Source organism: Heloderma suspectum, chromosome 3 (assembly GCF_057233095.1).
Source record: "Heloderma suspectum isolate Gila_16-S chromosome 3, 16-S_ref, whole genome shotgun sequence".
NCBI classification, from domain to species: Eukaryota; Metazoa; Chordata; class Lepidosauria; order Squamata; family Helodermatidae; genus Heloderma; species Heloderma suspectum.
This window is the reverse complement of record NC_139460.1, coordinates 222,959,139-222,985,243: the sequence shown is the minus strand read 5'-3', so window position 1 is coordinate 222,985,243 and position 26,105 is coordinate 222,959,139. Positions and strand designations below refer to the sequence as shown.

At 42.9% G+C, this 26,105-nt stretch overlaps 1 protein-coding gene across 1 annotated transcript in view; it reads right to left on the bottom strand.

Moving 5' to 3' along the window:
• LOC146350797 (putative lysosomal acid lipase/cholesteryl ester hydrolase) overlaps positions 1–25,443 on the bottom strand; it is a 36,927-nt gene extending 11,484 nt beyond the window's left edge. The window contains exons 1-5 of the mRNA XM_084845755.1: positions 25,043–25,443; positions 15,933–16,041; positions 12,222–12,339; positions 10,023–10,221; positions 8,053–8,162 (exon numbers count right to left, since the gene is read on the bottom strand). Coding sequence (XP_084701881.1) covers positions 8,053–8,162; positions 10,023–10,221; positions 12,222–12,339; positions 15,933–16,041; positions 25,043–25,272 — 766 coding nt within the window. The 5' untranslated portion in view covers positions 25,273–25,443. The remainder of the gene's footprint in view (positions 1–8,052; positions 8,163–10,022; positions 10,222–12,221; positions 12,340–15,932; positions 16,042–25,042) is intronic.
• Positions 25,444–26,105: the final 662 nt, after the last annotated feature.

Here is a 26,105-nt window from a genome sequence, read left to right as displayed (position 1 = left end):
AAGGAACTGGGACAACAAACGGTTGTTGCTTGTCCCAGTCATACTGCCTTTATATAAATCTATGGTGTGACCACACTTAGAAGTTAGAATACTGTGTACAGTTCTGGTCACCATACCTAAAAAAGATATTGTAGAGCTGGAAAAAGGGCATAAAATGGCACCTAAAATGATCAAGTGGCTAGAACATCTCCCCTATGAAGAAGGTTAAAACAACTGGAATTGTTTAACTTGGAAAGAAGGAGGGTAAGGGGAGACATGACATAGGTGTACAAAATTCTGCATGGTGTGGAGAATGTGGATAGGGAGACATTTTTCTCCCTCTCTCAAAATACTAGAACCTGGGGTCAACCCATGAAGCTGATTGGTGGGGGATTCAGGACAGATTAAAGGAAGGACTTCTTCACACAGTGCATAGTTAAACAATGGAATTTGCTACCTCAAGAGGTAGTGATGGCTACCAATTCGGATGGCTTTAAAAGGGGGTTAGATAAATACCTGGAGAAGAAAGCTATCAGTGATTATTAGTCCTGATGGCTATGTGCTACCTCCAGTATCAGAGGCAGAGAGCCTATGCACACCAGCTGTTGGGGAACATGGGCAGGAGGGTGCTCTTGCACTCGTGTCTTGCTTGTGGGTTCCTGGTCAACAACTGGTTGGCCACTGTGTGAACAGAATACTGGACTAAATGGAACCTTGATCTGATCCAGCAGGGCTCTTCTTATGTCGTTATGGTCTGACAACAGTAACACTGTGCTTTACAGTTAACTGTGGCTTAAAGTTATAGTTATTCATATTTATACTTCAATTGGCCATTTTCTAATATCGTTATTTACCAAAAATTCTAAAGTCAAGTAAATACTGTTAGATATTTACATGACTCTGGAGTGATTGCAATCTGCCCATCCTCATCCTTGTTACAGAAAACTGAAACTTACAAAGTCCTCATTCTCAACACGTTTGCCCCTGCCATTGGCAAACAGCTGAACATCTCTTATTATACTGTTTATATTATAAGAATATTCGCTCCCATTATACTGCTATTGGTCTGCCTTTGGACTGGCTTTAGAGCAGATGATGTGTTGTCCCTTCCAAATCAGTGCCCCTGTGTTTTCTGCCTTTCCACCTGTTTGCTACAGCAACCAGACTAGGAGCATAGTTAAGTGCAGATTGGGTGAACATGTTTTCAGATTCAACTCAAGCCATCTAATCTGCATTAGAGATTGAAACAACAAACAAACAAATCACAAGCTAAGGTAATGACCTTGTTTTCCCTTCCAGCGCAGATAGCTACTGAAAATTTTCTCGGAAGGCACGTTGAAGCTATGGCCAGAGAGGTGAAGGATTTTTTTGTTTTAGTTGTAATCACTGATAGTTGCATGAGAGGCTATTGCAGTCTGCCCATCATGCCATGATCATTGATATGATCCTCCTACTTTGGTTCTCTATTTTGTGCAGGAAGGAGTTTGTACGAAAGTGAGGGCCAATTCACACTTTAGGGGAAGACATTTCCAATGGTGCTGCCTGTAGAAAACACTGGCTGGTTCAATTCACCAGTCTGTGGCTGTGATTCTGTTTGCAGTTTCTTGGAAGTCAGTCCCACTGGACTCACTAGAGCTTACCTCTGAGTAAACATGCATAGGATTACATAATTAATTTATCAGGTTTCCCAGGCAACAGTAAACTCATTGCAGATTTAATCTGAGGGAAAATGTGGCAGTGTTTATAAAAAGGTTATTAGAAAACAATAATCAGTTTATACGTACACGCATTCAACTGCTGGCCTGCTGACAGTCTAACCTCCTTTGTGTTCTACTTCAGTGGTCTCCAAGGTGGGGTCTGTGTGTGCCAAGGGATGCGCAAGACGATCCACCGGGGTGCACGAACCGCCTGATAATTGAGCCGCCTCCTGCTGTCTCAATGGGCTGCCATTGTGTGCGATGATGGTGGCGGCAGAGGCAGCAGGATGGGAGCCGAGAGGGGAGCTCCACGGCATTTCTCTCTCAGCTCCAGTCCTATCCCACCTCTGCCGCGGTCACTGAGAGCAACTGTGCCAGTCTCTGCCAGACACGGCAGAGGAAGGCGCAGTTGAGTGCTCAGCCGTGGCACCAGACCAGCTGCTATCCTGCCGAAGGAGAGCAGTCTGTTCCATCTGCTGACCTTTTCTGTGATGACCAATGGCTGTCAGTAGTATGCTACCTAGTTGATTTTTTTTTTAAATAAACACACTTAATCTGGCCCTTCAAGGAAAAGGTGACAATGAGTGAGACAGTAACTGCATTTCGAAAGAAGCTTGTGCTACGGAGAGGGCATTTTGAAAATGGATGTTTGGAAATGCTTCCGCTGGTATGTGATTTTGTTGCTGAAATTGATGTGTGTCACTTATAAAAACTCTCATATCTGCACACTTAAAACTTGGAAACTGGTTTTTGTAAGCTGTTTAAAATCTTCCAAATAAAGATTTTCAGTGGGTTTTGAGCCCATTTGTTAAAAATATAAAGATACAACACCTTCCAATTAGTTTGCAAGGACAACTGATTGACATCAGGGAAGACTGAAATGTAGAAGATGAATTTCAACAAAAACCTTTGCTTAACTGGTGGATGGGATTGGAAAATGTTATGACTTACTTAGTAAGCGCAGCCAAAGATGCACTTCTTCCATTAGGATCTACCATCTATGTATATTTGCGAGGTGTCTTTTTCAGCTATGGCAGCCGTTAAAACCAAGCATTGAAATAAACTGAACTTAGAACCAGACCTTCCAATTGCTGTATCACAAAGTTTTTGTACTATTAATAAAAATAAGTTATTTTAAAAAATATTGTTTATTTCATCTTTAGCTCATCTTTTTTAATCTCTATTTTTGTCTATGTTTTATTATGCACATAATATATTAGTACAGTAGTACATGTATATCACTTATAAATAAATATACGCATATTGGGGGTGCATGTTCATTTTTTTTTTATGGATAGGGGTGCGCGATCAAAAAGGTTTGGAGACCACTGCTCTGTTTTATAAACCTCTGTCACAGTGATGGAGAAACTATGGTTTATGGGCCAGGAGCATTCACAGGAACTCCCTATCCAGCCCACAGCATCCATTCCTCACCCTTTTACTGTGCAACAATTAGGCTCATTTTTTAAAAAGTTTCCTTTGGACCAACCAAAACTTCTTTAAAAGCCTAATAGCTGAAAAGTGAGGTTTTCAAGGGGAGACTCCACCCCTCCCAACACACACAATTAGCTCTTGCACAGTAGTTAGGCTTGAAAAAAGCCTCCTGGTGGCTCCATTTGGTTTGGAGGCTATTTTCAAGGCTAATTGCCATGCAGTGAAGATTACACAGACACACCCTGCTAATGAGGCCTTTAAGGCCTAGTCAGCACTGTGTGTGTTTGGGAGGAGAGGAGACACTTACTTTGATGTGGTTGAGATAGTTGCATTCACCCAAACACTTTTACAACAATGTTTGTTTTTTTCATTCCATGCTGTCTGAAGTTCCATAGATTTCAGGGATCATTCGCACCAAGGATCAACAGGTTGTGTTGGGAAATAGGAAAGCATCTAGCAGGCCTTTCAAACACAATTGTCCTTTATAACATATCTGGAATAAACTGCCCTTGAGCTGCTGCAGCAAGGTATAGGAACCCCAAACGTCCAAACATACTAACATTAAACCATAGTATCCTTGGCATAAATGACACCACTCCACCCCCTTAACTAATACCTCCCTCACTGACTGAAGGATTGCCTTTTGCAAGACTCATTTTGGGTTTTACTTATAGGCATAGAAATTCCAAGTGACTCCACTTCAGTAATCACTATGGGCAAAGAAGAATTATTGGTTGCTTCACTTACTGGCACGTCCACAGGAGGTGCAACAGGAACATCAACTCCAGATCACTCTAGAGTCCAGTGGGAAGAACACCTTTTGCATTGATCAACAGGTGATGCCCAACTGTCCCGTCTACACTCTGGACCTTGTATGGCAGGGGACCAGTGACTACAATGATAGTGGAAGGTGTGATAAGATGCTGTTACGGTCTTTGTAGGAAGAACAGGAAGAATAGGAAGGGGAGGTGGAGTTTGATAAAGCAGGGCCTATCTCTTGTGAGAAAGGCACTTCAGTTTTAACTTCAACATGGCTGCTGGTCTTTCTTTCATACTCAATACAGAAAGCACCAACCTTGATCCAGATCCATAGTTCCTAGCAAAAACTGCTTCTTGTGGTGAAAATGAACAAAGAAGAGGTGCTTCAGAGCAGCATCCAGAGTACATTCCTATATTTCTGGAAAGCTCTCAGTTAAGTCTGGATGAAGAATATCAAGGCAAATGTTATGTCACCCTACTGTTGAACATGAAGTGACATGTGGAGATGAGGAACCTGGCAAGTCTTGTTGCCCAAATATTTGCCTGTGTTGGCTAGGGGTGTGGGATGTTGTAGACCAAAACATCAGTAGGACCACAAGTTGCCCACCCTTGTTTTTCATTAACTGTTCAGCCTGGCCATTTGCTTAGAGGTGATTAGGTACAATGAGAAAAGTTCAGATAAGGTTTCTGCCAACAAATTCTTTAAACTCAACTAATAGAAATGCAGTCCCATTGTCATAAATGACAATATCTACAAATTCATTTTCCAATTTTGAGTAGGAGTTTAGCACAATCAAGAAGTTCTTCCCTGGAATTATGCTGCAAAATCAATATGGATTCTTGAGCCAGGTTTCTTGGTCACTTCCCATGGAAGAGTGCCTTCAAGTGGGTTCTGTTGCACTCATTTACAGCTTATTCCGGGCCACCAGTTAGAACTTCTACCCAATGCATTCATGTGCATAATTCCTGGATGGGCTGCATACAGTGTGGCCAACATGTTTCTGTGACCTCCTCTGGAAGGACACAACATGGTTGCCTCATAAATGACATCCTATATGGGCAGGAAAGTCCCCCCCCCCCGAGAGAGAGAGAAAGTTTAATTCTGAGAGGTTAATCTTGCAATTTGATCAGCCTGTCTTGGAGGACTTCCAATGTTGAACTTCCATCATGGTTGTGAACTGGCCAGAGAGCTTCAGCTATTGGGTGGTATAGAAATGTAATAAATAAATAATCTTCATCTGGGATCTATAGTGGCAAATGGCTCAAGGCATCAGCATTAAGTATTGTTCTTCCTGGCTTGTAGACAAGTGTATAAACTGAGCAAAAGCACTGACTGTGAGCACTCGCAAGCATTGAGCAAAAGACCTCAGCACTGCATATGTGTTGGTGTAATTAGGAGTACAGCTTATCTTTAGAGAACAGTCCGAAAAGAGGCTTTTGATCAGTACAAATTCCACAGGCCTGGCCATAGAAATAGCTGTGCAACTTCTTGACTCCTGCAGTTACTGCAACATCTTTGTCAATTTGTGCATTGTTCAGCTTAATGGTCTGAGCTTATTATTCAGTTCAGCTGAATAATAAGCAATTGTTGCATCAGTGCAGTGCTATCTGACAATTTGTGCTAAGCACAGCTCCAGTACAAGAACACGAAGTATCACTGGTAGGGAAGAGTGGTTTCGGTTCATCATATTGTACTAGCATAGAATCAGATGTCGATGACTTCTTCATATTCTGGCAAGCATCCTCATGCTGGCAAGTCCAACTGAAAGCAACTCTCATCCTCAGAAGGTGATGAAGTGGCTCAGCAATGTTTATGTTTTGTAGAAAGAAAACAAGGTAGAAATTGAGTAGCCCCGGGAAGGCTTAAAGCTCCTGCTTGGGTTTTTTTGGAATAGGGGCATCATGGATTATATGTATCTTGTCCTCAGTGGAGTGAATACCAAAAGCATAAATACCCAAAGCTAGCCCAAGAAAGTCACACTGGAAGTTCTTATTTTACATTTCTCTCTTTTAAAAAATTCAAATACCTCATTTATTGAAATGATGCAGGACTTCCTGTAGCCTCTCAGTGAGCTCAATCCTCTGATCAAGATGTAATCAATGTGTAGTACAACATCTGGAATTCTAGAAAGTAGGGTTTCCATCAAACATTCGAAAATTCCAGAAGGAACAGACATCTCAGATTGGGGGTACTTAATTTGGAGTGCTCCTTGATGAGTGATGATTGCTCATTTGCAATAGCATTGTTGATGATCAACTGTTAATATGCTTTGGCATGGTCAGCTTTTCCAAAGACCTTTCTCCCATCAAAAACAGGAAGCAGATGATTGACTAGATTGACTAAACACTAGTAGGGATAGGGGAGAATTTAATTTGGTCTGCACTTTTAAGCAAAGCAGCCTATTCCTTCCTTGTCTAATATGTGGATCGAAGCACAATTATTCTTTGGATTGCTCACTCATTTGTAGTTTGCAATGCAGTTCTTGGCTCCAATTTGTTGTTGTTCAGTTGTTCAGTCATGTCCGACTCTTTGTGACCCCATGGACCATAGCACGCCAGGCCTTCCTGTCCTGGGCTCTCTCCCGGAGTGTGCTCAAGTTCATATTCATTGCATCGGTGATGCTATCTAGCCATCTCATCCTCTGCCGTCCCCTTCTCCTTTTGCCTTCAGTCTTTCCCAACATCAGGGTCTTTTCCAGAGAGTTTTCTCTTCGCATTAGGTGGCCAAAATATTGGAGCTTCAGCTTCAGTATCTGCCCTTCCAATGAGCACTCAGGGTTGATTTCCTTTAGGATGGGCTGATTTGACCTCCTTGCAGTCCAGGGGACTTGTAAGAGTCTTCTCCAGCACCACAGTTCGAAAGTATCAATTCTTCGGCGCTCAGCCTTCCTTATAGTCCAGCTCTCACAGCCATACATTACTACTGGGAAAATCATAGCTTTGATTAGACGGACCTTTGTCGGTAAGGTGATGTCTCTGTTTCTTACTATGCTGTCTAGGTTGGCCATAGCTTTCCTCCCAAGGAGCAAGCGTCTTTTAATTTCATAGCTACAGTCACTGTCTGCGGTGATCTTGGAGCCCAAGAAAGTAAAATCTGTCACTACTTCCATTTCTTCCCCTTCTATATGCCAGGAAGTGATGGGGCCAGATGCCATGATCTTAGTTTTTTTAATGGTGAGTTTCAAACCAGCTTTTGCACTCTCCTCTATTACCCTCAACAAGAGGCTCTTGAGATCCTCTTCGCTTTCTGCCATTAGGGTGATATCGTCTGCATATCGGAGGTTGTTGATAATTCTCCCAGCAATCTTAATTCCGACCTCTGATTCATCCAACCCGGCATTTCTCATGATGTACTCTGCATATAAGTTAAATAAGCAGGGTGACAATATGCAGCCTTGTCGTACTCCTTTCCCAATTTTGAACCACTCGGTTGTTCCATGTCTGGTTCTTACTGTTGCTTCTTGACCCTCGTACAGGTTTCTCAGGAGACAGGTAAGGTGGTCTGGTACTCCCATCACTTTAAGAATTTGCCAGAGTTTGTTGTGATCCACACAATCAAAGGCTTTAGCGTAGTCAATGAAGCAGAAATAGACGTTTTTCTGGAATTCTCTTGCTTTCTCCATGATGCAGCGAATGTTGGCGATTTGATCTCTAGTTCTTCTGCCTCTTCGAAACCCAGCTTGTACTTCCGGTAGTTCTCGGTTCGCATACTGCTGAAGCCTAGCTTGTAGGATTTTGAGCATCACCTTGCTGGCATGTGAAATGAGCGCAATGGTGCAGTAGTTTGAACATTCTTTGGCGTTGCCCTTCTTTGGAATTGGAATGTAAACTTGGCTCCAAAGTTGCATATAAAAATGCATATGTAAGAGAAAGTTGCATATAAATTGTGAATATTAGGGGAAGGTGCAAATGAAAATAAATGTGAATTTATCTTATGGAGTTCACTATCACAGTAGCCCAGCTGACTTTATAAAATATTAGTCAAACTTATTGAACAATAAGGTTGCATTCTTATACCCACTGACATCAGCTCTGATGTTTAGGTGTGTTTAAACTTGGGTACAGTAGTCTGGCTGGTCTTCCTTATAGCCCTGAGGCTGGACTACCATGAACTCACAAGTCACTTCCAGACAGCTCAAGAATAGAACATTAAATACATTTCATTCTATTCCTCTTAACTTACCCAGTGAACCACCTTGGGAGTGGCCAATAAAATATAATGATTTTTGCTGAGTCTTCTGCAGGATAAAGTTCATGGTTGCTGGAATATCATAGATCGCCATTTCATGAAAACTGTAACACAAACACACAAAACAGCTGAAAATTTACACATGGATGCAATAGTAGTATATGAAATTGGACATGATCATCCCAGTATTTGAAGGACAAGGCTGCAAGTTTATTGTCCCATAGAAATAGTACCAGAATAAATAATAAATATATGGTTATGTCATTTACTTAAATATTTATATCCCACTTCATCTAGTCTAGTTAGGCTATCGAGTTGGCCCAGATGCTATAACAGCAGTATTTTCACCTCTTCATTATGAAACAGCTTGTTTGCATTAAATTGAAATGACAATTCAAAATGCCCATTCTCTCACTCCTAACAGACACTAAACTTCAAAAACAGTTTGTGAAAAAACACAATCCAGAATTTTATTTTATTTTTATCGAGAGATATCCCAAGAAATAAAAGGCATGTTCTCCAACTACTTTTGAAACAGGAGTATTGTTGAATTATGCACAGAAAGATGACTGTCAAAACACCCTGTGTAAGATGTAATTGTAGCCTGAAATAATAATATTTTTTATTTGATGTATAGGCTTAAGGTCTCTTTCTCCCTTGGATGAACAGACACAATTTAGGAGGGCATCATAAACTTCTCATCTGAAAGCAGATGGTTTCATGGTTGTTACCAGCAGCTCAAGGCTCTATAACTCTGGAAGGATGCAGGGAGAGTAACATTCAGACACAGCAGGTCATGAATTTATAATGTTGCTCACTTTATTAATATTTGTTAGGGTTAAGGGAGGTACTACCCAAACCCTCCTCTTTTGAACTGATAGTCATTTCTCTTCCTTCTCTCCTTTTATTTAGCATTTAATATACACTTCAAACACTCCCACTTCTGTAGATCCCCCCAAACCCATAATTCAGTCTCTTTCCTCATACCTTGGCATATGTTGCCAAGATGATACCTTCACAAGATATACACCTAACAACAGTGTGCTATGCAAACTATATTCTATGACTGTGCTCTTAATCCTAAAGATCTCCAGGTAGAGCTGGGAAAGAATCCAGCCTGAAATACTGGAGAGCCACTTCCAGTTAGTGCTGACAATACTGGACTAGATGCATCAATGGACTGACTCGGTACAAGGCTGCTTCCTATGTTACAGATGTTTTGAACTTCAGCTCCCATCAATCCTAGCCAGCATGGCTAATGGTCAAGAATTCTGGGAGTTGTAGTCCAAAACATCTGGAGGGTACCAGGTTGGGGAAGGCTGAACAACAAATGGTTTCCCCAAAGATTGCTGAACAACAAATGGTTTCCCCAAAGATTGCTGAACAAACAGAGATCAGCCCATAATCCTTAACCCCAGCAAGGGTTATGAAAAGAAAACAGACAATAACTGTCAAATTACTAGAGGTTGCCTGTTCAAATTTAAATTCCTATAAATAAGCAATGTCTTACCCTTTCTACCTTCAAGCTGGCGTGCGTGTTCCATCCTCAAACTGACACCTCTTATACTGCCAAGTTTCAGATCTCTCAACTGAGTTGCTTTCAGAGTATAAGCCATAGAACCAACTGCCTCCCTAATTTCTGGTTATAATGGTGGGATGTGATTTGTGGCCATATAATTAGGTTTTTTTCTTGCACAGGTACCTTTTTCATATTAGTCAATAAATATAAAATAGGGTCGAGATCATTCTTGTTAACATCATTATTATTATTATTATTATTATTATTATTATTATTGGAAAGAACAAGTGCATTAAACAAATATAGTCACAATATACCTAACCCCATCTTTCAAAAGAAGCCTTCTGCTACAAGGCAGGACAAAATGAAATGGTTACAGCACTCAATGACAGACTGATGACAAGCTTCCCATCCATCAAAGCTATACATTGTCCCATGAACTGACCTGAAATTCCAGAATTCCTCTTGGTCAACTGACAGGTACTGGTGTTTTCTAGACCAAGTGGTCCCTCTGTTATTTATTATCCAGACATCATAGCCGGCATCTGCTAGAGCAAATCCCAGGCTATTTTTTGGAAGATTTAAAAGCCATCCCCGAGCTTCAATCACCAAACCAGGTACCAGTAACACAGCTGGCCTAGGCTCTGTAAAACAAAGGGAACATTAATCAGAGGGTAAGTGCATGGATTATGGAGTTTAAAATACTCAAATGGAGCATCAAAATTTTCCACTGTGACTCCCTGTGGCTTACCCTGTTTTGACACAAACAGATCTCCACCTTTATAGAAAGAGTACAATTTGGTAAGTCCGAAACTGAAGCTGCCAAAACTTGAAATTAGTTGATTAGTAAGATGAATCTGGCATGTTCATAATTCTTAAATGTATAACAAGCCTTGACCTAGCGCCAATGAATTTTAACGTATTTTGCAGTTCAAATTGAACTCACTTATATTTTTTGTGTTGCCTTCACGGTTTGGGGGTGCGGTCTTAGTAAACATGTAGTAATATGAGGTGGTCTGTGGGATTTTTAAACACTATCTTCTTTATTCTTTAATTTTCTATTTAAAAATAAAAAGCCAATCTGGGAGGCTACAGCTCACATCTCCTGCCATGTGCTTTCAAAATAGGGTCAGAATTGGCTGTAGAAATGGTGCTAGATGATCATGTAACTTTGTTTCTAGGGTGAATGAATGGAAAGAAAAAAAAGATGGCTGCCTCATAGGAGCAGCCATCTTTTTAATGTACAGCTTCTGGAAACAACATAACATGACCACATAGAACCATTTTCCACTGTAATTCTGCCCCCACTTTGAAAGTGTGTGGTAGGAGACATGCTCCCTAGCTGCTCCAAAAGGCTCTTACCTTAAAGGAAGTTTAAAAAAAAGAAGAAGAAATCATTTAAAAACCCTTGGATTACTGCAAGTTTAAATTCATGATTACCTCAAAATCGCATAACAACAGAGAACTTTTGTTTAAACTTAAAATGCTGGATTTGTAACTTGGTTAGCAAACTATGAATTAAGGAAGAGTTTTTCATCCATCACTATTTATTTGCTAGTTTTCAGGGCTCTGGCCTAACTCACCTCTTTGTACTACTTGATAATTAAAATACACTGAATGTTACTTCAAATTTATGCACAGTTCAGATTAAACTCAGAAAGGGCAGCTTTCTTGTGGGCAAACCTTGACTGTTTTTCAAGAAAGCCAGACAGCCTTTGCCTGTGCAAAGTTCTTCAGCTTTATTTACACATAATACTAGCAGCATAGGAGCATTTCCATACTAATGTGAGGCCAGCCTCACACCTGATCATCACCTGTGCAGGAGAGAGGCTTACAAATGGGTGGGGAAAGACGTATGAGATTGGCTGTACCCACACACACTCTGCATTAGGGATGTCTGTTTCCAGGAAATCTGATCCTTTTTGCGCTCGATGGAGTTCCGTGGTATGCCTGACTTGGCTTGCATTTGCGAGATGAGCCATGGGTTTTCCCCAAACTCCAGGGACTTTTTGTTTATTTTTGTGTCAACCCCTAGTTTGCACAAATAGAGATTTGCACAAATTGCAGGTGTGAACATAATTGTGTGAAATTCAGCCATAATTTAAGCAAATTTAAAAACACAGAAAATCTGCTAACTGGCCTGACTTACTGCAGACTGAGTCAGGCCACACAGCAGAATATGGCCCGAAGTCTGGGGGACCAAACCAATGGAAGCTTGTCAAGCTCCACCCCCCAAACGGATTCCTTGAGCATCCCTACTATGCACTGGTGTAGGGTCTTCCCTAGGGAAGGAGCTTCCAGGTCAGAAGAGGTAAATGTGAATGAGTCTCACCTGCTCCTCTCAACAGAATTACAGGAGGAAAGGGAGGAGAAAATAGGGAATAGTTGTAAAGAAGAGTATACTGTTTTCTGACAATTGCCTCACCTTTGTACAAAGCAATTTCTAACAGTCCTCTCTCTCTCTCTCTCTCTCTCTCTGACTCTCACTTTCATACACAAACATACATTTTACACATTGCATACTGGAATAAGAACTGAATCCAGAACATGCTCTCTCCTTTTGGTAAGAAATATGGGGAGAGGAATTCTAGTATAAATAACACATTCAATCACCCAAAACCACAAAGTTGCATTCCAAAAATACCCATTGTCTCAGGGCTCTGTATTCCATAAGGAATTCTGTTTGTTTTCAGGTAATAACCATCATCTGTCACGATTTCATACTCTTCACTGGGGTACCCCCAATACTGGATGACTTGACTCTGGAAGAAAAAAGAAATCCTTGACAAAAAAAATGATATTGACAGCATCAGTTTAGAGGGAAGAGATTTACAGAGCACTTGCCAGAGAAAGCAAAACATTTGAGCTGCAATCCTATACTCTTAGTTGGGAGTAAGTCCCATTGAATTATTTGGGGCTTACTTCTGAGTAGGCATAAACAGGATTGCACTGTTAAATCCACCATCTCTGCAGTCCTATACAAACTTTTCCTGAGAGTGACCACTGAATTCAATAGGACTTACTTCTAAATGGGCATGCATAAGCATGCACTGTAGTTCTTTACAACACTATCTAGTTTGATCCATCTTCAAAAGTTTGATTTCTGAGATTTAGCATGGGGAGAATATTCAGAAGCAATTTCTACAGTTACAAGATTTCCAGGGCAATTTTCAAAATAGTATGAAGGAAAGTACAAGATTATTGATGAGTAACTTTACTACTCCTAAACCCTCATATTTTTTAAAATTAAATGAATGTGCACATAAATGTGTACTTACTCACAGTGGTCCAATCTGACTCATCTTTCAAAAACTCCATGTCAATTACAGTTTTTTATGCAATAGGTCTCAGAGGAAGGATGTTTTCAGAACATTGGAAAGAACTGAAACTTTTTTTTTAAAGCAAGATTCCCTTAAAATTCCCTTAAGTTCAAACTACGTTGTTCTGAACAAATGACAGAATGCTTGGTCAACAAAATAACATCTTTACTGAAAGCCTTCTGACAAACTGGAATATAAATTCAGCAACATTTCAGCAACAAAATTATGCATGATGTGGAGAATGTGGATAGGGAGACATTTTTTTCCCTCTCAAAATACTAGAACCCGGGGTCATCTTATGAAGCTGATTGGTGGGAGATTCAGGACAGATAAAAGGAAGTAGTTCTTCACACAGTGTGCAGTTAAGCTATGGAATTCACTACCACACGATGTAGTGATGGCCACCAATTTGGATGGCTTCACAAGGGAATTGGGCAAATTCCTGGAGGAAAAGGCTATCCATGGCTGTTAGTCTTGATGGCTATGTGCTACCTCCATTACCAGAGGCAGTGAGCCTATGTACACCAGTTGCTGGGGAACATGGGTGAGAGGGTGCTGTTGTGCTCAAGTCCTGCTTTTGGGTTCCCGGTCAACAGCTGGTCGGCCACTGTGTGAACAGAATGCTGGACTAGATGGACCCTTGGTCTGATCCAGCATGGTTCTTCTTATGTTCTGATGTTCTTAATTCTAGAAATACCTCTGTGTAGACAAGGAATACTTCTGGGGACAGATAAGGGTGAAAAGATGAGTTGTAGAGAGCCAGGAGGGAACTTCGTTCCAGTTCACATTTCAGTCTGAGCTGGAGAAGCATTTAGAAGCTTTAAAAGCTCTCCCCTTCTTTGAAGTGGACTTTCGAACCCCTCAAGTTCAATGTATGGTATGGCTTAGGCAAAATTTGCCATCATCCCTGATGTCCATAAATTAAGATGCACTAGATGGAGCTGTCATGGGTCATGGATATTACGATGCGTTATATGTTACTTAATGTGCTCCAAGTATTGGTATTCTGTTTTTCCTCATTAAATTTTATTTTATTCGAAATAAGGTTAACAAAATAAAGACAACAAAAAGAAAAAGAAGAACATACAGAATAATAAACCAAAATAATTAAAGAAACAAAGGAATTAACTAATTATAAATCTTAGCCTATAACAGATATGCTTATGGAACATCTACAATAAAACAACCTAAGCAGGAGCTCAATATCTAATGAAAGTCAAAACAGAAGTTGTACAACATATAAGAGTGTATGTCACTTTATATGTTTGTATGTATTAATCAGAAGAAATACAGGCAACTGTACTTTGTTGGAACTTTATCAAAAGTTTAAAGTGCCTCAGCATAGGAAATGAATGGAAACTATGGTGCCATAGTATCATCCTTTGTGTTAGGATTCCTTGCTCTGTGTTGGTGTATGTGTTGCTATTCTGTAGTTTTCAAGAAATTACCCCAAGAAGACATCAAGAATTTAGTCAATACTTTTAGAGCTGTGTGCAAATGGCCTCTCGAAATTTTTCATCCTATTATGGCAGAGAAAGTGAGGTGGACCATTGCACTGAATTGCAGAGGTGAGGAGGTAAGGAGAAATTCTCCAACAGTTTTTTTTTGGGGGGGGGGTGAAGCTCACCATTAGCAGTGGGAGTAGCACAGGTTATTTCTTTTTTTATTAAGACTTTTTAAATTTATTTTTTGTGTTTCTGAAAGTGGAAGAAGCAGAAACAGTGTTGACAGCCTGGCTACCATTTTGCATCTTCCACAATACCCTGGAGTTAGTGTCATTCGGGACCATTGTATGTGTGGGATGGGGGTGGGGTGGCCACCACAAAATTATGGTGGAAATATTCAGAGAACATTCTGCAAAGTGGCCTTGTTTTTCAAGTGGGGTGAGGAAAAAAAAAACATTCAGAAGTGTTCTTAGAGAAATATCTTCTAAGAATCTTCAGCTTAGCTCTAGTATTATTAGCAGCAAGAATATTATTGAACTGTGCCATTAAAATTACAGGAACCTTGCCAGAGAGAACATTCACATGGATCTTTCCTGCAAAATCCATATGCACTTTCAGCACTATGTTTCCTGTGGGGGAATGAATTCCAAAATGTCTCCAGCACTTGCCAGAAGAAGAAAAAGCTATATCGGAATATGGTCAGCAAACTCAGTACAGCTTCTTGATGTAAGAATTGAGCTGGTACGGAAGTTCATAACTAGGCCCCACCTCATGGGTCTTAAGACCTGGATAACTGGAATGGGCAGGAACTGGGTGAAGACAAAAGCCAGGTGAAAGCCCAGCTTACACATTACAGATGCAAGATTAAGGCTGCTTTCAATAGCTCCACAAGGCAGTAATCACCATCTGGGTGATATTTGTGTGTAATGCTTCGAATACTGATCTGCTGTGGTTTTCTACATGCCACAACAAAATCCAAATAAAAGAACATCCAAGGTGGTGTGATGCAAAATATCTAATCTGTGTAGTTAGCCTATTGCATAAGATGGAACATCCCGTCATGAGAAACAAATGTTTCTGCCAAGCCTAATGCTTGAGGGGTGGGGGCAGTCTCATGCAATAAAGGCTCAGCTGATGTAACCTCAGTTAACATAAAAAAATGCATTCAGTTGTGCCCTCTGGGCATGTGTTAAAGTTACTTCAGTGTTCTAAGTCAACCACATGGGAGAGTATTCAATGGGGTGCAATCACTAGTGTAAATTATGTTGTGCTAGCATAAACTACTTTAGCGCAACACCAGTAGCATTCGCTGGTACTCCGATGTCCCAGAAATCTCTAGAGTAATTTGTGTTAGTGCAACTTAATTTGTGTTAGCAGTTGTACCCCATTGGTTACTGCCCCTAGTCAAGAAGGAGAACTGGGTCAAACTTTTAGCTTAATTTGTAGTTTGGGACAGACCAGGAAGGCATGGAGCTTCTGCTGGGGAAAGCACTTGCTCTTGAAAACTGTCCAGAAGTCAAATTTATAAGAACTATTATATCATAACAGTACAATTCATTGTATCCAAATGCATCTAAACAAGCCACTTACGACAGTCATAAATTCTTGAGGGTTCAAATGTCTTCCGCTTATGAATTCTTTTGACTCTGTAGCCTGTTGGGTTAAGCATGCCACTGCCAAAAACAGCCACATTTTGGACCTGTGTTGAACAAAATAAAACCATGTCAGTAGTTTCAAAAGAAATAATACACCATGTCTGAAAACATCCATATTTAAGATAGAGGATTTTGATAAAACACTGAAGACACAGAGAAAAATCTTGAGGAGACATGACAGGTGTTGAAGGGCATTATAAAAGTATTGACTATTGCTGTGGAGTTTAGGACACCCGGTCCTCTTCAAACTTACTTGACAATCCTATTTATTGCAGTGGGACATATTTTCATGGAAATGAGTTATTATGGCTGGGCTCCGTGGACTCACCTGGTAATTGGTTTGGCATTCTGACCTTTCTCAGAGTATTGTCAGGAAAGACACAGGGGACTTCCCAAGCTTTTTCTAAGAAAGCTCAGAAGGACCAAGCCCCAGCTGTCTTCCCCAAAATGTACACTGAAAAGATGGGCTAGCAACAGGGAGGGCTTGTGTGGAGGACCTGCGGTCTTATCCAGGCCTCTTGTTTAAGGGCTAGACACTACTTGTTTCTTCTGAACATGCTCATATTCCTACCAGTTTTGCAGTCTGAAATGGATCCAAAATGGCAACCCCCAGCCAACCCAACATTTTAAAAAGGCTTGCTACATCAGTCATACACCAATTCCTGCCTTCATCTTTCACCTGTTTCTCATGGCGCCACCTGCTTCTCATGGTGCACTGCAGGGCTGATCCCATAAGATGCCTAGAAACAGTGGAAGCTTGTGGCCAGTTTGATTGGTGGGGCAGAAGGCAGGTCAACAGAGATGGAGCCAAGGGGGTCACAAGAGGCAGAGCAGTCTTTTAATCCCCAACAGCCAGCAACCCATAAGACATAAAGGGAAAACTGAGGAACATGAACATGCAAAGGAGGGAGTGGGAAAATCACATGCCAGAGGTTGCTTACAGCCACACAAAAGCACCCATTGGACCCACATTCTCCCATTCCAGCAGCAACTCCCATTCTGCAGAGATTCAAGTGACTTTAAGATCATAAGTGCTCACTGGGGGGGCGGGGGGGGAGAAGTCACCCCCCCACACACAATCATGATGCTGCCACCGCTAATGATGATGTCCTATGATAATATCCTCAGAGCCATGCAGCCAGGGCCAAATCAAGGCCATGATGGGTGCCAGGGCTAGCCATCTGTAGAGACCCCCGACTCTGTCCCTGCTGTGGAATTCACACATGACTTTTGTGCATCCACAGTCTACTTCACAGGATTATTGTGAGGGTAAACATTGGGGGATCGTTAGTTCTTAGAGAAAAAGCAAAACACAAATATAATAAATAAAGTAAATAATTCTATATTTACAATATGTTCATAATAAACCTCCCCAGCATGTAAAATGATCATATGTGCATTGCACATTTCTTTATGCACTCATTTAGATGCATGTGCAGTAGAGACAGGACACATCAAATATCTCACTTGGAAACTTGTGTTAGGGATAGGGATGTTAGAGAAATCAGCTGTGGATTCAAATGAGGCCAGATTCTTTGTAATCTGGCCTCTGGAATCTGCGGCTGATCGGCATGATTTACCTCCGCTCCAGGAGGATTGGATGCGGAATGGCACTCGGCTGCTTCTTCCACTGGAGCTGTTTGCCCCGTCCATGGCAATCGCCATTTCTTTTCTTTTTTTTAAATGGCGATCGGCAGGATGTGCCCATAGACTTATACGCAAAATAGAGCTGTGAATCTTGCGTATAAGTCTACGTGTCCATAGGCTTATACGCAAGATTCACAGCTCTATTTTGCATATAAGTCTATGGGCACATCCTGCCGATTGCCTTTTTTAAAAAAGAAATTGCGATCAGCATGGAGGAGGAGAATGGCTCTGGCCGGCAAAGTAAGTGGCCCTATAGGCAGTGCGGCTCTGCGGAATCCTCGCACAGCGGAGCCGTTCTAGAGGATTCCTGGGGGGGGGAGGAACAGATTGCCTCCCCCACCCATGGATTCCCCACCGGAAAGGATGGTGGGGAATCCGAACACCCCTAGTTATGGAGAACTGGGGGGGGGAACCTGAAGACTGACACCAACTCTTGTATAATTCATATCAAACATTCAAACTTTGAAAAAAACATCCTCTTGCTTCTCATATGTCCCACCATGTGCCTCCACTTTCTGCCTGAAAATCAACTCAAAGAAACTTTATTAACAGCAAAAACAAGAAAAAGTCTTGCAGCAACCTTAAAGACTAACACACTTATTCTGGCATAACCTTTTCATGGACTATAGCCCACTTAATCAGATACATGGAATATTATGGGAATTCTCAGGTTTATATAGAGTACCTGTAGTTGTGGAGGTGGGGGGATTGTAAACCCCAAGGTCAGAAAGTAATTAAATGCAGAAAGTATTTAATGAAGGAACATAACCTTCTTTTCATTAAATTCCGCACAGTCAACTTGTTGTTGTTGTTGTTGTTCAGTCGTTCAGTCGTGTCCGACTCTTCGTGACCCCATGGAACATAGCACGCCAGGCCTTCCTGTCCTGCGCTCTCTCCCAGAGCGTGCTCAAGTTCATATTCATTGCATCCGTGATGCTATCTAGCCATCTCATCCTCTGCCGTCCCCTTCTCCTTTTGCCTTCAGTCTTTCCCAGCATCAGGGTCTTTTCCAGAGAGTTTTCTCTTCGCATTAGGTGGCCAAAATATTGGAGCTTCAGCTTCATTATCTGTCCTTCCAATGAGCAGTCAGGGTTGATTTCCTTTAGGATGGACTGATTTGACCTCCTTGCAGTCCAGGGGACTCGTAAGAGTCTTCTCCAGCACCACAGTTCGAAAGCATCAATTCTTCGGCGCTCAGCCTTCCTTATAGTCCAGCTCTCACAGCCATACATTACTACTGGGAAAACCATAGCTTTGATTAGACGGACCTTTGTCGGCAAGGTGATGTCTCTGCTTCTTACTATGCTGTCTAGGTTGGCCATAGCTTTCCTCCCCAGGAGCAAGCGTCTTTTAATTTCATGGCTACAGTCACCGTCTGCGGTGATCTTGGAGCCCAAGAAAGTAAAATCTGTCACTGCTTCCATTTCTTCCCCTTCTATATGCCAGGAAGTGATGGGGCCAGATGCCATGATCTTAGTTTTTTTAATGTTGAGTTTCAAACCAGCTTTTGCACTCTCCTCTTTCACCCTCAACAAGAGGCTCTTGAGATCCTCTTCGCTTTCTGCCATTAGGGTGGTATCGTCTGCATATCGGAGGTTGTTGATAATTCTCCCGGCAATCTTAATTCCGACCTCTGATTCATCCAACCCGGCATTTCTCATGATGTACTCTGCATATAAGTTAAATAAGCAGGGTGACAATATGCAGCCTTGTCGTACTCCTTTCCCAATTTTGAACCACTCGGTTGTTCCATGTGTGGTTCTTACTGTTGCTTCTTGACCCTCGTACAGGTTTCTCAGGAGACAGGTAAGGTGGTCTGGTACTCCCATCACTTTAAGAATTTGCCAGAGTTTGTTGTGATCCACACAATCAAAGGCTTTAGCGTAGTCAATGAAGCAGAAATAGACGTTTTTCTGGAATTCTCTTGCTTTCTCCATGATGCAGCGAATGTTGGCGATTTGATCTCTAGTTCCTCTGCCTCTTCGAAACCCAGCTTGTACTTCCGGTAGTTCTCGGTTCGCATACTGCTGAAGCCTAGCTTGTAGGATTTTGAGCATCACCTTGCTGGCATGTGAAATGAGCGCAATTGTGCGGTAGTTTGAACACTCTTTGGCGTTGCCCTTCTTTGGAATTGGAATGTAAACTGACCTTTTCCAGTCTTGTGGCCACTGTTGAGTGTTCCAGATTTGTTGGCATATTGAATGCAGCACTTTAACAGCATCATCTTTTAGGATTTGAAATAGCTCGGCTGGAATACTGTCATCTCCGCTAGCTTTGTTGTTACTAATGCTTCCTAAGGCCCACTTGACTTCACTCTCTAGGATGTCCGGCTCAAGTTCAGTGACCGCACTATCTTGGCTATCAGGGACATTCAGATCTTTCCTGTATAGTTCTTCTGTGTATTCTTGCCACCTCTTCTTAATCTCATCTGCTTCTGTTAGGTCCCTGCCTTCTTTGTCCTTTATCATGCCCGTCTTTGCACAAAACGTTCCCTTGAGATCTCCAATTTTCTTGAAGAGATCTCTACTCTTTCCCATTCTATTGTTTTCCTCGATTTCTTTGCATTGTTCATTGAAGAAGGCCTTCTTGTCTCTCCTTGCTATTCTCTGGAACTCTGCATTCAGTTGGGTATATCTTCCCCTTTCTCCCTTGCTTTTCGCTTCCCTTCTTTCCTCAGCTACTTGTAAAGCCTCATCAGACAGCCACTTGGCTTTCTTGCATTTCTTTTTCTTTGGGACGGATTTCGTTGCTGCCTCCTGAACAATGTTACGGACCTCCGTCCATAGTTCCTCAGGCACTCTGTCTATCAGGTCTAATCCCTGAAATCTATTCCTCACCTCCACTGTAGATTCATCAGGGATATGATTTAGGTCATACCTGAACGGTTTAGTGGTTTTCCCGACGTTCTTCAATTTAAGCCGAAATTTTGCAAGAAGCAGCTCATGATCTGAGCCACAGTCAGCTCCAGGTCTTGTTTTTACTGACTGTATGGAGCTTCTCCATCTTTGGCTGCAAAGGACATAATCAATCTGATTTCGATATTGACCATCTGGTGACGTCCATGTGTAGAGTCGCCTCTTGTGCTGTTGGAAAAGAGTGTTTGCTATGATCAGCATGTTCTCTTGGCAAAACTCTATTAGCTTTTGTCCTGCTTCATTTTGTACACCAAGGCCATGCCTGCCTGTTATCCCGGTGATTTCTTGACTTCCTACTTTAGCATTCCAATCCCCTATGATGAAGAGGACATCTTTTTTTGGTGTTAGTTCTAGAAGGTGTTGTAGGTCTTCATAGAACTGATCAACCTCAGCTTCTTCGGCCTCAGTGGTTGGGGCATAGACTTGAATTACTATGATGTTGAATGGTTTGCCTTGGATTCGTACTGAGATCATTCTATCATTTTTAAGATTGTACCCCAGGACTGCTTTTCCCACCCTTTTGTTGACTATGAGTGCTACTCCATTTCTTCTAAGGGATTCTTGCCCACAATAGTAGATACGATGGTCACCTGAATTAAATTCGCCCATGCCTGTCCATTTTAGTTCGCTGATTCCCAAGATGTCGATGTTCAATCTTGCCATCTCATGTTTGACCACCTCCAGCTTACCTTGATTCATTGATCTGACATTCCAGGTTCCTAAACAATATTGTTCTTTACAGCATCGGATTTTCTTTTCACCGCCAGACACATCCACAGCTGAGTGTCCTTTCGGGTTTGGCCCAGCCGCTTCACTCTTTCTGGCGCTACTTGGAAATACCCTCTGCTCTTCCCCAGTAGCATATTGGACACCTTCCGACCTGAGGGGCTCATCTTCCGGCGTCATATCTTTTAGCCTTGTGATACATTCCATGGGGTTTTCTTGGCAAGAATACTGGAGTGGGTTGCCATTTCCTTCTCCAGTGGACCACATTTTGTCAGAACTCTCTGCCATGACCTGTCCGTCTTGGGTGGCCCTGCACGGCATAGCTTATGGCTTCACTGAGTTACGCAAGCCCCTTCGCCACAACAAGGCAGTGATCCATGAAGGGGGCACAGTCAACTACAGTTCCCTAAACAGACTAGCTCAAAACTCTGGTCTACACTGTAGTGATGTCATCCATTATTCTTCTTCCCAACAAATATAGGTATAACAGTGCTGGCAGGTTCATTGGAAGAGACACATCAAATCCGTTGTTCCATTGCTTCTAGATCACGTGACCACAGACTCTTGCTGAAAGGTAAATTTATTACTCAAACGGTGTCAAGTTACATCACCGGCAGCCCATGTAAAACAATGTATAAACTCCCAAGCCAGGGAACCACAACAGCGAAATTCCTCCCAGCAAAGTCTCTCTAAAGTTGTGTGTTTGGGCTTGTAGGCAGATAAGATCCTCTGTTCTCATCATCTTCCAAGTTTGTTGGGGAAATTAGCTCTGAAGACAGGAGTTCTTTTGCCTTGCCTTCCCCCTGGAGTTGTTCCTCGAGACGGGATTTTCTAACCACACTCTCACACTTCCACTACGGACCCAGATAAACAGGTTCCCCAGGATAAGGGCAAAGGATGCCTATGCCTTCCAACCAATAGTTTACCCAATCTGGAGCTGAGCCAGCTCTTCTGCTAAGTCTCTCGCTAGGGATGGCAGAGAATTTCTCCCCAAAACTTCGGGGGGCCAAGAGCCAACGTGTTCGGCCCCCCGAAGTAGTTTCGGGGAGAAATTCTCTGCACCCCCCCGCCCCCCGCACCCCCCCCCCAGGACGGGACTTACCTTTCCCGAATGTCCCTCCTGGCGGCGGGTCCCGGCGGTGGTTTGGCAGGTCTTCGTCAGGGGCGGGGGCGGCAGCCGATCTTTCGACCGGCTGCCACCGCCGCCATTCCAATAAAAGTAAAAAACAACAACAACGCCCCCGTGATAGGCTACGTGACGATTAACGTAGCCTATCATGGCTAGATCTGCAAAGTCAGCCGTGATAGGCTACGTAAATAGTCACGTAGCCTATCACGGGTGACTTAAAAAAAAAAAAGTGCGTACGGCTAATGGCGGCCCCCATAGGGAGCCGCCATTCACGTTCCTTATTTGGTCGCTGTAGTCTACATAAAGATTACGTAGACTACGGCGAAAATAAGGGCAACGCAAATAGCGTTGCCCTTATTTTCGCCATAGTCTACGTAAAGATTTACGTAGACTACAGCGACCAAATAAGAAACGCGAATGGCGGCTCCCTATGGGGGCCGCCATTTGCGTACGCGCTTTTTTTTTTTAAGTCACCCGTGATAGGCTACGTGACTATTTACGTAGCCTATCACGGCTGACTTTGCAGATCTAGCCGTGATAGGCTACGTTAATCATCACGTAGCCTATCACGGGGGTGTGTTTTTTTTTTAAAAAAAACAACTTTTGAGTTCTCGGCCGGGCGAGGCAAGGCGCCTCCTCCCCGGCCTGAATTTCGGCCGGGCGAGGTGGGAAGCCTCCCCCCCCGGCCTGAACTTCGGGGGGAGAGCAGCGAAGCGCCTCCCCCCCACCGCGAACAAGCTGCGAGACCAGGTAAGTGGCTTTCGTGCACTCCTAGTCGTCACCTGCAACCGTGGGCTGTTTCTTCCTGCCAGGTCAGAGCAAAGGGATCTCCTAGGGCAGAGCATGCCTTGGCGATCCCTGATAAGTCATCGCAAACAGCCGTGGACTACTTTGCGGTGCTGATGTAACCGTAGCCAGATACAACAGCAAGTTTCCAGAACAACCCAAACCTATCCTTTTGCATGCTGTAACAACAACTATAGTAAAAATAATCCACACAAAGGCACTCTTTTAGAACCACTTTTTTGGTTGTTCTAGCAACAACCCACGTTGCACAGAGAAGGAAACTGAATGAAATGTCTTTGAAATCATGAGGGCCAAGTGTGTGGGGAGTGGGGGAAGGGGAGAATCACACAACACAGCCCACACAAAAGCACCTTAGACCCACCTTCTCCTGCTCCAGCCGCAACTCCCATTGCACAGATAATCAACTGACTTTAAGAACATGAGCGGGAGGGCAGAATCCACACAGCCACACCTCATCATGAATAGTAATAATTATTAAGCTGGGCACTGCTTCAGCATGAAGCCCGAACTCTGAGCCAAAGCAGGGTGCTTTTGGCTGCTTCTGAGGTGAGATGGAGGGGGCACGAAGCAGGGCAGGTTGCTCCGAAGTGCTTCAGCATGCTTTGGAATGATCTGGAAGCCTAGCCACGTCACCATCTCTGCCTAGCCCCTAGCTCCTTACCTGGGCCCTCAGGATGCACACCAGCAGCCGTTTTCTTGTTCCAGAGAGTTGCCATTTTAAAAAATGGCTACTCCCTGGAACAAGAAGATGGCTGCTGGTGCATAGCCTGAGCGCACATGTAAGGCGATGGGGGCTCATGTGGCACAGTGGGGATGTCGGGTGTGTGTGTGTGTGTGTGTGTGTGAAGTGAAATTTGGCCATCTCAATTCCTCTTTGGTTCCAGGGGCCCGAAGTGGGATCAGGCCTCTGACAATATCAGAGTCACAGAGAAAGCAGCCCTTGGACCATAGCAACAAGTTCTTAGAGCATCCAAAAATCTACTGCTTGGTATATCCACCACAAAGCATCCCCCAAACCTCCGTGCCTACTCAGAAGTAACAGTGGTGAGAAGCAGCACAATACAACAATCCAGTTTATGCATATATGGGTGCAATCCAATGCATGTTTAGCTGGAAAAACGACCTACATTTCCCAACATGGCTACCCAACACACTTAGTCACATACAAATGCTTTTTTAAAAGATGTGCACACATTCAAATGCTTTTTTAAAAAAGAAAAATGAATTAATGTGGCCACTGTGATTTTAAAAAACCTTAAATAAAATTATTTGGCCACAAATAGATCTTTTAAAAAATGAATATGACACTATGCAACCAAGGAACAAAACCAATCTTTCCCACACACACTCACAAATCCATTTTAATACACCAAAACTTTCCCCCACATACTGAAGTCACAAATCAATTTTAAAACCACTAAATTAAAAAAAAAAAAACCACTCACAAATTATCCGTACACTGTGCAACCAAGAAATACATAGGTAATGATTTTGGAGAAGCCAGTGGGGAATGATTTTAGAAGCAAACAAGCAGCACACCCATTTCTTTTCTGCCAGGAGGAAAACACACCATGCCGGCGGGACATGTTGAATTCGGAAGAAAGCAGTGCGTGCATGTAATTTTTCCCACACCTGAGAAAAATGATTTATTTTAATGTGGTCACTTGTGGGAGACGTACGTTTTGGGTTTCTTTGAGTTTTTTGAAAATCAATTATTTTGGCTAGAGCCCATTCCTTAGAAAAGAAAAAAAAAAAAGAAGAAGAGAATTTGGCAAGCCACAGAAAAACAGAGTTAGAAACAGTTACCCCACAAGTTCACACCTGGATTGTTGTGCTGCTTGCTGCTGCTGCTGCTGCTGTGTAAGGATCGGACCCAACGTCTCTGCAGAGGCACTCAAAGGAAGCATAGGAAGAGTTAGATGAGGAAGAGGGCGATGGAGTGGTGGAGCTACCAATGCTGCAGGAAATAAGGCAGAGTAACAGTGGCAGAGAATAGTCTTTCTAGATGCCAGCTGATCGGTTGGGTCAAAGCTAGCCAGACACCTCTCCATCCATGGGCGTGCAAGATCTTACAGTGGGGGAGGAGCCAGGAGTGATGGACCAGAGAATCAGGCACCAGGTGAGGAGGGAGGAATAACTCCAGGATGTGAGCTGTTCTAAAAGAGTGGCTGCTCAAAGGAGGGCCCTAGGAGAAGATACTGGGACTACTCCAGTTTTGTACTGTTAGCTGTCCCCAATTTTGTTGCAAATTCCTATCGGAGTGTATTTAGCAAAGGGAGCTCCTATTTATCAAGAGAGTAAAAGCTTTTTATTAAGAGATTGTTTCCACTGTGTGACTACAAAATCTTGGCACTTCACATGCTGCTGCTGCTTCTCTCTCTCTCTCTCTCTCTCTCAATCTCCTCCTCAATCTCCTCTCTGTCAGGAATGAATCTGAGCATGTGAGATAGCTAGCAGCTCAGATTCATATGGGAACAGCCAGAACCGGGGGAGGCTCCCTCCCTAGTGAGCTCAGATATGGCAAGGCCTTCTTCCCAAGACCTTGGCACACAGCTGGCTCAGCCTGAAGGGCCCCCCTTTCTTCCTGCATGAGAACCCAGGTCTTGGGGGAGGAGGAGAGTGTGGGGCGTGACTTGAGGGATGCTAGGGTCCGTCGCAGAACGAAGCGGGAAAAGTTAGAGGCGGAGCTCAGACGCTCCTCCATGTTGGCTATGCGTGATAGCCTACATAGGGGGTAGCAACTGTAAGTGAAGGGTGTCCCCCCTAAGCTAGTCTGGCTGGGAAGTTCTTGTTCAAACTGCCAGCAACTTCTCTAACTTCCACTTCAGCTCCTCTATTGGTATTCGTAACTGTGTGGAGTAGCTGTTTCCTTTGTAGCCTAACA